Source organism: Magnolia sinica, chromosome 1 (genome assembly GCF_029962835.1).
Source record: "Magnolia sinica isolate HGM2019 chromosome 1, MsV1, whole genome shotgun sequence".
In the NCBI taxonomy this organism is placed as follows: Eukaryota; Viridiplantae; Streptophyta; class Magnoliopsida; order Magnoliales; family Magnoliaceae; genus Magnolia; species Magnolia sinica.
The window spans coordinates 98,736,275-98,748,852 of NC_080573.1; the positions used below are offsets into that span (position 1 = coordinate 98,736,275).

Consider the following 12,578-nt stretch of genomic DNA (forward strand, 5'->3'; position numbering starts at 1 on the left):
TATCTAAAAACAGTTTTGCACGGCTCTTTGCTAAATGTTTTGGTTCTTCTTGTAGGCATTTTGTGAGTGAAACAGCAGTCTTGAAAAGCGTCAAATTGGTTGCTGAGAGTCTCGCGGTAAGATTAATTTTGTTACAGCCATCTGGTTTGAGGCTAAACAGTTCAATTTTAAGCAAGATGGTCTGGTTTATCATTATTTTCTACAACTGGTCTTGTAAGGAAAATAATTAAGGTCCTGTTTGGCATTGCTTCTAGCAAAGTGCAAAATTGAAATTTTTTTCCTTTTCCCTTTTTAAATTAATTTTTTTTTTAAATTTTTAAATTTTTAAATTTTTTATTTTTTTGAGAGAAAAGTGCAAAGCTTATGCAAATTTGATTCTTGTAAACATGTTTGTTAAACGTCTGTAAGGAAAAAAATTGTTTAATGTATCCTACACAAACTATTAAACACTTCCTTACCGGGAAATGATCACATGTGTTCTTACCTGGGAAACGATTACATGCCTTAGAATGCATGTGAATTACCAATACACAAGCTGTGGGGCCCACTGTGATGTTTGAGACCCATACAAACCTTCCATTAGATGTGCCCCATGATGTTAGGCCTAGATCTCTAAATCTGATCTATAACTTAGGTAAACATGGACCACACCAAAGGGAACAATGGGGGTATTGGGGAGGGACACCCACTATAGAAACTTCCAGATGAAATGTGGGGTCCATAGTGTTCGTCATATGTCATTCAACCCATTTGTCAGGTGACCCCAACAGGATTCAGGGATACATTGAAACTCAAAACATTCCAAAATTTAGGTAGGCAACAAGTGAATATATAGGATTGATTACTATACATGACTGGATGTTGCTCCCTGTGGTATGCCCCAACTGAATTTTTGATAGGGATGATTCCTTAGATGTACGTGCACAAGAGGAGTTTCACCCAATTTATGCTTGGAATCAACATACACATCACGATTCAGGAGTGTCCCACATAGCTCAAACTTATGGTAACTACCATGTGTTCTAACAAATATCATCATTCCCCCTAGTCCTCCAATTCAGGGGCCAGTTTCTGTACAAGTGCTGCACATGGGCCCACATGAGTATGTGTTGGGCATCCAACTTGTCCAAAATTGTTGCTTTACCATGATAGTTGGACAAGCCGAAAATCAGGCAAATCTAATCATCGTGTGAGCCACCACATGAATTTGGAGGTTTTGAATGGTTGTACTTCTTATCTATGGTGTGGCCCACCAAATGTTCACATGGGCTTAATTGTTGGATGGTGTGACCTGATTATTGAGTAAATTGAGATCTCGACATCCAAATTGCAAGAAATTGGCAAGAGTACACCCACAAGAATAATGGAGTAAGAGATGGAGAAATAATCCCCCCCCCCCCCCCCCCCCCTTTATAGACCCTCAAGTGAAGCTCTCCAGACTAAGAGATTGATTTTAAATCAATTATAGCTGACTACAAATCAATCTAATCTACCTAAAATGGCAAAAGCCTAATAATAGTAAAAAACAAATTTATAAAATAATCCTAATTACATCTCTAAATCAGTCTCATATCTTCAATCACATCCCTCATGTCTCCAATCAAATCTTTAAATTAGCCCCCACATCTTTTAAAAACTAGTGAATTGCAATCCTTGATTTAACACCTCAAATCTATAAATAAATAATTAAAAATAAGCACATGTTGGGCCCTATGTTGGGTTAGGGGCCTACATCATTGTTAGGCCCTATAGTGGGACTAGGTGGGCCGTGGAGCTGCATCATTTTCCTTGGGTTGGAAAGAACTTGACTCCAATGAGTTGGAATTTTCATACAAATAGTAGAGATTTGGATCCAATCTTTTCAATTTGTCACTCGTGATCCATGTGCATTCTGAATAAAGTATGCTCTTCCATTTTGCCAAGTATTGCCTGTATTGGCCCCATCGAGTATCAGTAGTCTTTATTCGCAACACTCGTTCAAATTCTTCCTTTTTTTTTTTTGTTTTGGGGGGTGGAGGAGGAGGAGGAGGAGGAGTTGTTTCTCTATATTGATAAGGCTTCATCTTGCACATGGAACACTATGCGATGATACTTGAACAAATCTGCCACATTGAAAGTCGACGAGCTAAGTCATTTGGCAACTCAATCTCATAGGCATTCACCCAACTTCTTGACTCGGTATGGACCAATCTTTTCAGACTTGAGCTTGTTGTAAGTTTCCTTACGGAGAGCTTTCGTTGCGCAAACAAACCATAACTACGTCACATTCTTTATATATCTTTTTTCGTTGATATTCATTTCGGCTTCTCGGTGCTTGGTGTTGCTCTCTTCAATCTTCTTCTTCATCTCAGCCAGTGTTTTTAGTAGCGTGTAGCGTACTCTACGTAGCATAGGATAGAGAAAACGCTATGTAGCGTACGCAAGTAGCGTAATTCATTGGTAGCGTACGCTACATGTAGTGTAGCGTAGTGTGTAGCGTGGATAGCATAAGCTGCCTGAAATCTCATTTTTTAAGCGTTTTTTCTATTTTAATTTAACACCTATTCTAAAATGGTAATGACTTATACCTATGACACATGACACTACATTAAACTAATCCGGACCATCCAAATTGTGGTCCATATTGTAGATAGAGCACTTAGATCAATTCGGACCATCCAAATTGTGGTCTATATCATGAATAGACCACGAATTTGTGGTGTTTTAATAAATAAAAGAAGAAGAAGTCACACTTAGAGATGTCTAAAGGCAGAGAGAGAGGTTTTGCATGAAATAAGTGGTTAATGATCTAGAGTTGTAGTCAAGAACTCATAAAAATTATGCATTTTGTAAATTTTATCATATTTTCTATTATTTTAATTAAAAATATTAAGGATTGTGTAGCTTACGCTACACGCTATAGAGGGCCAAACGCCACACTATACTGCAATATGCTATTTAAAACACTGATCTGTGTTTGGTGAAAGCGTCAACATCTTCACACACTTGATTTTGTATTGGTAATGGTACTGAGTACATGACGTGGATTTCTCCCATTTACAATTTCAAATGGGGATTTTGCAATGGTACAATTTACTGAGCTATTGTATGCAAACTTGGTTTGGGGTAGAGTTAACTCTCGCTAAGATACGTTATCACCTATGATACTCTTCAAGAGGTTACTAATGCTCCTGTTGACTACCTTGGTTTGGCCATCTATTTGAGGATAATATGCGCTAAAGAATTGAAGCTAAATCCCCAACTGATTCTATAAAATGCACTAGAAGTGGCTCACAAACTTCGAATCACGGTTCAAAATTATTGTTTTTAGTACCTTGTGAAGTTGCACAATTGCTGTGAAAAATATATTGGCAATATGCATAGCGTGCACCATCCTTTTGCATAGAATGAAGTGGGCCATCTTTGAAAAATGATTCACCACAATGAAAGTCGAATATGCTCCCAAAGTCTTAGGAAGACCTAGAATGAAGTCCATAGAAATATCTATCCATGGTGCAGTAGAGAATGATTTGATGATAATAATGTGAATAAAAGAGGAGAAGATTGAGAGAGGAGGAGAGTTTGGGAAAGATGTTGTGTTAGGCTAGCTTGCCCTAACACATAATATTTTATTATAATAGAGCATATAGTACACCGCAGGAGAAGAGGAAAGTGTGCATATGCACTTACACTAAAAGGGCCACTAACTACATACACAATACACTAGCATTCTCTATAGGTGCAACTAGAATAGGAAGTGCACCTATGGTGCGATTAGAACGGGAAGCGGCGTATGGAGGCTTGTGTTTTGCACATGACCTTTGGAGGCTAAGCATCGACGACATTGTGCTACGAACCATTCAACGTCACAGTGCATATGGGGCTAGTAATATTTTTCCTCCACTATGGCTAATGTTTTATTTATTTCGAAGTGTCCGCCCATTCCTCCATGTAGGATTCTCTTGTAATAATCCTTTGCTAATGCATAGATGAAAACGTTGAATGGATGTCCATCGTGTGAGATTAATTCACACTTTGGATATTGACCATCCACAAGCTTATCGAATACTTTGCAAACATGGGGTCCTCTTTGGATTGTTCTTTTATTGCTTTGAATCCGATGGCCTCCACAACGAGAGTTCCTAGCACAACTACTTTCCTACTCAAAGCATTTGCTTCTTTATTCTGACTTCCAACTTTGTGATGCAAAAGGAGAGTATGTTCTTGTAGGAAAGCTATCAACTTTGCATAATGAGTTCTTTTGGAAGTTGAGATATCTAAATGCCTCATGGTCTGAGTATATAATGAATTCCCAATGAATCAGGTAACATCTCTAATGTCCGGGCATAGAGCTTGAGATCATACATGGAGTAGTTCTTTCAAGCATCATTAAGCTTCGTTAAAGAAAGTAATTGACTTTCCTTCGATCCGCCATTTTAATCTATTCAAACTTTCTCCCCACATGCAATTGGTGACAGGTGTAATGATGGTGCTGAAATTTTGGATAATTTCCAATAAAATGTTGCCAGCCATGGAAAGAACGAACTTCCGAGGTGTGCCACTCTATAATGGCTTTGATTTTCTTGTGATTAACTTTGATAACTTTTTTAGACACAATTTACCCAAAAACACGATCAACAAGGAAGGAGCATTTTTTCCAAGTTGATAAATAATGACTCCCTCTGTAGTACATTTGATAATTAAGGTGAACAGATGAATTAGGACTAAAAACAAGCATATCATCAAAATAGACAACTAAGAACCAGGACTAAAAACAAGCATATCATCAAAATAAACAACTAAGAACTTTCCTCTGTTTGTGTGTGGGGGGGGGGGGGGGGGTGGGGTCTCATAAAAAGCACTCGACGCATTTGAAAGGTCGAATGGCACGGTGAGCCACTCGTACAACCCGTCTCAAGTATTAAATTTGGTCTTCCACTCATCCCCGAGTCAAATACGTATCCGATGATTTCTACTCCTTAGGGCGATCTTTGAAAAAACCTTTGCTCTGTGCATCATGTCCAACATATCATCTAAGTGAGGAATATGAAATCAGTACTTGATAGTAATCCGGTTGGTCGCTTGACTCTCCAGGCACATCCTCAAAGATTCATATTTCTTAGGGGTTAATAATGCAAGAACAACACATGGTGACATGCTTTTCCAAATTAAACCCTTCTATAACAACTTAGTAACCTATCGGTGGAGCTCGATATGTTCAGCTAAACTCATCCGGTGTTGCTAAAGATTCACACTAAATGTGGTGTTGAATGTTCCTCACAGTAGGAAGAGCAACTGGTGGTTCTTCGGGCAACCTATCTTCACATTCATGAAGGAGCTCTTGTATAGGAGGCAAAATATCTTATTGCTTCGTGTCTTCTTTAGCAACCAAGACATGAATGATGCCAGTCTCCTTGCTTTTCTCTTCGAACTTTTGTACATTGAGTGATTTTTAACCCCCTTTATCAGATTTGGGTGTTGGAAGATTTTTCATTGGGTGTAATGTGATATTAACACCATCCTTGACAAAGGAATGGGTGTTGGCCCAGGTTAAATGCACTATAGCTTGATCTCACAACAACGATCTCCCTAATAAAATGTAGCATGTATTCATGGGGACCGCGTCACACAACACCTCATTGTTACTTTGGATCCAATAGAGAAGGAAACTAAGTACCTGGATTTAATAGAAACTTCTCCCCATATCTTGAACAAATGAATCTGATATGATCGCGGATGCTTATGTTATGTGAGTTTTATTTATCCACCATTTCTTGTGAGACAATGTTCTCACTACTCCTTTCGTCTTTCATAATTATGCATATTTTTCCACCAGAAGTACAAATGGTGCGGAAGATATTGTGTCATAACCATCACCTCTCATTAACCACTCAAGGCGACGATAGCATAGTTCGTTGAATAACCAACTTTCCCCTATCATTATACGCATCTGCTACACCTTCCCCAAGATGCTCCTATCCTCATATGCATGTTCTTCATATTCTATGTCTACTTTAACTGTCATTTGCATGCGGTCGGGAGTGTCGTTAGCATATTCTCCTTCTTTAGCCAAATTTAATGTAATTATGGACTGATATTCTTAACAATGAAAAGAACGATGTTTCGGTTGCCCACACTTAAAAAGAACATGAAAGGAGTATTGCTTTGTCCCATCTTGGGTGTACTAGCCCCTCGTCCATAATTACTCCCCCTAAGTTGGTGCTTGGCTTCATTGTTGGACATTGGCCCATTGTCTCTTAGCTTATGGGAGGCCCTGTAGTTGCCTTATGTGGGAGTTCGTATGTTGCCCCGTCATCGATGATAGCACTCGTGGAGCACCAAATTGTCTTCCAAGCCACTAATTAATTATCTCATTGGCTTTCAATGCAAGTGTATATGCATTAGACATCTTAAATACATCTTCGAAAGCCAATTCATTTTTTACGCCTCGATTAAGACCATTAAAATATCTTGAAATCTTTTGGTCTTCATACTCATGAAACCTTGCTCATGATGTCAATGTATGGAACTCCTCGGTGTATCCATTTACCAACTTGTTGCCTTGACATAGATTGTAATGTCTTTGATATAAGTCATGGGCATAAGTAGTGGGTAGGAACTTCTTTTTTAACTTATTTTTCATCTTTTCCAAGAATTTATTGTCTCCTTATCTTGACAAATTTGTTCAACTTGCAGATCATCCCACCCTGTTAATGCGTGTCCAGAAAACTTTATAGCTACTAACTTTACCTTTTGATTCCGCAATTTTCTTGTACGTGAGCATCTTTTCTACCTTGCTTAACCAATAATGAAGTTGTCAACATGCAACCGATTATGGAACTCCGAAATGTCTACCTTTGTTCTGGGTTCTTTGTAGAGTTGGGCATAATTTGACTCGATCCGATCCGAACCGAAGGCCAAGATTGGGTCAGATCGAGTAGGCCCACTCAGATTTAATCGTACATCGAGTCGAGTTCGGATCAGTGGCCAATCCGGACCGATCCGATCCGAGATCCGATTCGATCCGATGTTCATTCAACACTGTTTCCTGTAATGTTGTCCACTTGAGATTGGGATATACCTCATTTTTGGTTTAATACCATAAAATGATCTAGAAAAATAGATGGACGACATGGATGAAATAAATACATCATGGTGGGGTCCACAGAGCACCGACCACCAACTATTGGCTGGTGGTAGGGGGAGTAGCCAATCCGTCCTCTCACTCGTGGCTCAAGGTGCATCGAGCACCGAGCTCTAACAGGCGCTGATTTCATGCGAAAGCCTTTCGCAGGAAGTTCCTGCGTGGGATGCTAAGTGGGTCCCACCGTAATGTTTGTTATAAATCCACATCGTCCATCCGTTTTGGGAGCTCATTTTAGGACATCCAGCCAAAAATGAAGTGTATCCAAAACTCAAGTGGTCCTTACGAGAGGAAACAATGTAGATTCAGTGACCATCGTTTGAAACATTCGCATGGCCACAAAGTTTAATATCAAAAGAAGTTTTTGGTGTTTTCACTCCATCCAAGTGGGAATGACCTTATGAACGGTTTGGATCGCATATAAATATCAGGGTAGATAACATAAAGGTTTCAATGGTAGGAAACTCTTTCCTTGGTTTTCCCTCTCGTCTGGCCCACCTGAGCTTTGGATCCACCTATATTTTGGTATCATGTCCTTAAATGAGCTCCCACAACTGATGAACGGTGTGGATTTCTTACAAATATCATTGTGGGCCCACATAGCATCCAAATGCAGGAAATCCGCGTCCCAAGAAAAGAAAGTCGGATGCGGATTGGTAGGTGTACCAAGCTGGCCTGGTGTATTGACGTCAGCAAGTTCTGTGGGTCCCATCATGAGGTATGTGTTATATCCAAACCATCCATCCATTTAGCGGGCTCGTCTTAAGGCTTGAGCTGAAAAATAAGACAGATCTAAAGATCAAGTGGACCACACTGCAAAAAGCAGTGGGGGGTTGAATGTCTACCATTGAAACTCTTTTAGGGGTCATAGAAGATTCGATTCGAACCGTACCTAACCTAATCCGACTCGGTTTCCCTGACCAAGTCGGAGTTGGTTTGGGTCAGGCCAGCAGTGGAACGGATCGGATCGAGTAAGAGGACCCGGACTCGGTCCCGGATCGGATCGAGTTCAGGTCAGACATTGAAAGTTTCGGACCGAGTCGAGTTGGGCCCAACCCGGTCCGACTTGACTCGATGCCCACCTCTAGTTCTTTCTCATGTTCCAACAATCAAAGGATTTAACAGTTGATGTCTTTACAAGCCACGGTTGCCCGTTGTTGATTAGGACCTCGATGGGAACTTTTCTTATGTGTTCACCTACTCCAACTTCTGTTTCCATATTTCCTCCATGTTGAAGCTCTCCCACTTTATTAGTGAGATTGCCTACCGTATGCGTGTGTTGATTTACTCACCCTATGAGTATGTGGATCAATTGTGCTACTTGTACAAACTCTTCCCGAGTCACCCCTTTTGATGCCATTAGGAGAAGACGTAGAGTTAAAAATCCCCAAAGCTGACCTACTCTATTACTAAAATGGTGCAACCTAGTTATCGAGCCAATCGAGATATCGACACTTGAATCGTGATAAGTGGATAAGAGTACACTCACAAGAATAATGGAGTAGAGAGTAAGAAATAATTTTGTTGATATCAAACTTCTTCTCTTACAAGACTTGTGAAACTTACACTTGACAATTTTCGAGTCCTGCTTGCTACCCTGCTATCCTTTTTATTGAATATATGAGAATCCCCCCAGCTAAGAGATTGATCTCAAATCAATCATAGTTAACTTCAAATCGACCTAATTTGTCTAAGATGGTAAAAGCTTAATAATAATAAAAGCAAATATAGAAAATAATCATAATTACATTTCTTACTCAATCCCATATCTTCAATCACATCCAGCCTCATATCTCCAATCATATCTTTAAATCTGCCCCCATCTTCCAAAAATAGTAAAATGTAATCCTTGATTTAGGCCCCAAATCTATAAATAAACAGTCCAAAAATAAGCATATGTTGGGCCCTATGGTGGGCTGTGAGCCTATGTCATTGTTTGGCCCTATAGTGAGCCTAGGTGGGTCTAAGTGAGCCATGGGTCTAGCTGAGCTATGAGCCTGCATCATTGGAGAATGCCATAATAATGGAAGAGCGCATGTAATGCGTGGTTTAGATTGCATGTACACAGCATGGTGGGCCCACCATATAAAACAATGGACAACCATCCAAAAACTTCCAAATTCAGGTGGCCCACATGATGGTTGGATCAGCCTGATTTTTGGGGTGGCCAACACTCCTGGTGAGGCAACCTTGATGGATGGAATGTATTACATACATGAATTCCAGTGGATCCTACATGCAACACTCGTAAAATTGCTATTCTATGGAAACTTGGAGAGGAACGAGCTTCCGATGGAACTGGGAGACTATATCCAGTTATATGCATGATTGTATTCTTGTGTGGAAATGGAACGTCTAATGAAATCGGGAGGACTGCAAATGTGTCAGAGATCCAGTCCATTCATCATAAAGGGCACACCATCAACATGCTACGTACCAAAGATAATGTTGGTCCATTGATCAAACAAATACAATTTGTATAAGATAAACGGGCCATGAGAAAAAAAGTTCAACAGTCCAGATTCATGCCTGACTCATTTGATTTGTGTGCTGATGTGATTTTCATATACAACATGTTTAAAGTGCACCCTATCCAGTGAATGGCATGGATTTTCAAATATGTGCTATATAATATGGAGATCTGACATGTGTTCCGTGCCTCTCAAAATCACATCTTCCCACTACGGTAGAAAACTATCCTAAAAATGCCTTAAGCCGTTTCCTAAAACATTGCCTTTTTTTTTTTTTTTTTGAAAGGTAACAAAAGTATTATAAACAAGCGCTAGGAGGCAAAACTAAGGATGAAAAAACATCGCTTTTTTCAGAATTGCTTCTTAAGAAATAGAAGAAAGCCAAAGTTATTTTGACTTTCATGGGAAAGCTAACGAAACATGTTTAATTTTTGAAAATTGTTTTTTGAAGAATTATAGAAGCAATTAATATAGCAACACGAAACATGCCCTAAATAAGTATTAATTTTCAATTATTTTTCACAGTAATTAAAGCCAAAGTGAACCTGCCATAGAGAATCAGAGTCCACCGTCCACTAGTTGCTAGGAATCAATTTGGTGGGTGTGTGAAGGCTATGAAGATAGGGCTAATAACAATGAATATAGTTTTTGTTCTAAAGAGATGTATATCCATTTTTTTTTTCCTTAAAGCATGTTTTAGTGCTGATTAAAAAAATGAGTTCATCTCATCTATATTAAATATAATGCCCATAGTTTTGGACATTTTTGCCCTTGTATATAGTCTTAAGAACTTTGGTTATTAAAGTGTAAAGCCGTCATTAAAAATGTTTTTGCTTGAGATTTTACCACACGAGGATGAATATGTTGAACCTGCTTCATCTCACTTCTTTAATGCATGTATTATGCACTGACCTCTCCTCTCCTTTGTGTATAGCTCGCACAAAATGCCTGATTAGGGAGACTACACGATCAAGGTTTTGGGGCCCACCTTGATGACTGTGTGACATCCATTCTAGACGTCTGTTGAGTCAGTTCATGTCAGGATGTCAGCCTAAAAATTAGGCAGATCAGGGACTCAAGTTGGCCACAACAAGGGAAATAGTGAGTATGGGTCATGCATTGTTCTCTTCCCTCAGTCTTTCTGTGTAGCACGCCCCTTCACGTAGCCCCACCTTCATGTAGCCCCCACCCTTCCCTCCACCTCTCTCTTTTTTTCCTCTCCTCTGAATCTGTCTCCCATTTCTCCCCTCCTTGTTCTATGTGCATCTCATGTGCCCAGTGTTCCTCTTATCGCTGATATTGTCAATTATATCGGCAACATTATCAATATCATTAAGTCAGTAATACAAATACTAGGGGGAAAATGAAATTTGCAAGATATCATTGATAGTATCGATAATTTGGCCATTATTATCGTAAGTATCTACAATACGCAATATATCAACAAGATTCCTATGAAAAAATACATTGTATCGTCAATATCATGTGATATTATCGATATTATCAACATACCAGCATTAATACCTGTGAAATTCCAAAAAATAAAAAAAATAAAAAACCAAAAAATTTAAATTTGGAGGGAGTTTTAAATTAATGCATTGTATGTGCTAAGTTATTGTTTGTTTTTTAATTAGTGCATTAAAATCATGTTTTTTAATTAAATATGTTTGTTAGACCATGTAATTTGGGCCCTTATACAATGGAAACCTATTATGTATAATGGTTTTTTGTAATATTTTGAGTCCCAAGTGCATAAACATGTCTTTTAACGTCTCTTGAATTTGCACTGAAAATTTTCATCTATTCCCCAATGTTTCACTCACAACAATACTTCGCATCGGTGATATTATCGACAATATCAATTCATATCTCTGTATCCCAAGTAATCAATGCGTGTGATGATACCAATACTTTGAACATTGCACATGTCACACCACTAGTTTTAGTTAATATAGTTAATAGTCATTATGCATTAGAGATTATTGTTTATATAAATAGTTGGTTATCAGGACTATTTTAAATTCTTATCAAATATCTTAGACATTATTAATATTAACTAAAATGAGTTGAACTCATATTTAGGTGGCACTGAAATGTCCCTTAGTGTATCCTATTCCTAGTTGGGAAAGTATTAGGATGTGATTGATGGAAATGAGTGTTTTTAGCTGTTATAAAAATCTACATTAGTGTTGAGCATGATAAAGATAGCAGGGAATTGTTTGTTTCACCTTTTTCCATTTCACCTTTTTTCTTATTAGTCTGATGGAAAAAGTTTGAACTCGAATATCCAAGCTGCATTTTCCTTGGTGAAACATGTGACTTGAAGATAATGTTTGCATAGCTATTAGAAGAATCTGGTGATTCAACTCAGTTGTTTTTCAATGTGAATGTTTCTGAAACAGTTAGGAAGGATGGAGCTACAACTGATATGTGAATTATGAGTTCCTAAATATCTTTTGCTTCATCAATTTGGACAAAGATAAGAGAAAAACCTGTATATGTGAATTATGAGTTGAAAACCTGTTATCAGCTACTGATATGTGAATTATGTGAGTTCCTTAATATCTTTTGCTTCATCAATTCGGCCAAAGATAAGAGGAAAACCCATTATCATGCATGGCAGGCATTTTGAAAGGCTTTGAGATTATAATTCACAAAAAAGGAAGTGGCTGATTAAAATAAAATGCAAGGATAAATGTAAATTTTCCGGATCTGATTAAAACTGGAATTAAATCATTCTTTTTAATAGTAACACAATTTTTTATTAAAATCACTCAAAAGAGGGAGAAAATAAAAAGGAGGGATGATGAGTGATCATCCAATGTCTACACAATGATCATAAAAAACATCCCAAAATCCCAAGAAATCCTCCCTCTTACATCTTATTAAATTGGGGAAGACCTGAAACCCAATAAATCACCTGGCCTTTAGCTTTTGAAAAGACCACCATGGGAGATTCCAATCCATTGTTGAAAGTACTGTTA

General features: G+C 38.4%; 1 protein-coding gene across 2 annotated transcripts in view; it reads left to right on the forward strand.

Moving 5' to 3' along the window:
• The window catches only part of LOC131252116 (uncharacterized), a 75,309-nt gene that overhangs the window by 45,972 nt on the left and 16,759 nt on the right, over nt 1-12,578 (forward strand). For both annotated transcript variants that reach the window (XM_058253008.1, XM_058253011.1), the window contains exon 10: nt 56-116. In XM_058253008.1, the coding sequence (XP_058108991.1) occupies nt 56-116 (61 nt within the window). The remainder of the gene's footprint in view (nt 1-55; nt 117-12,578) is intronic.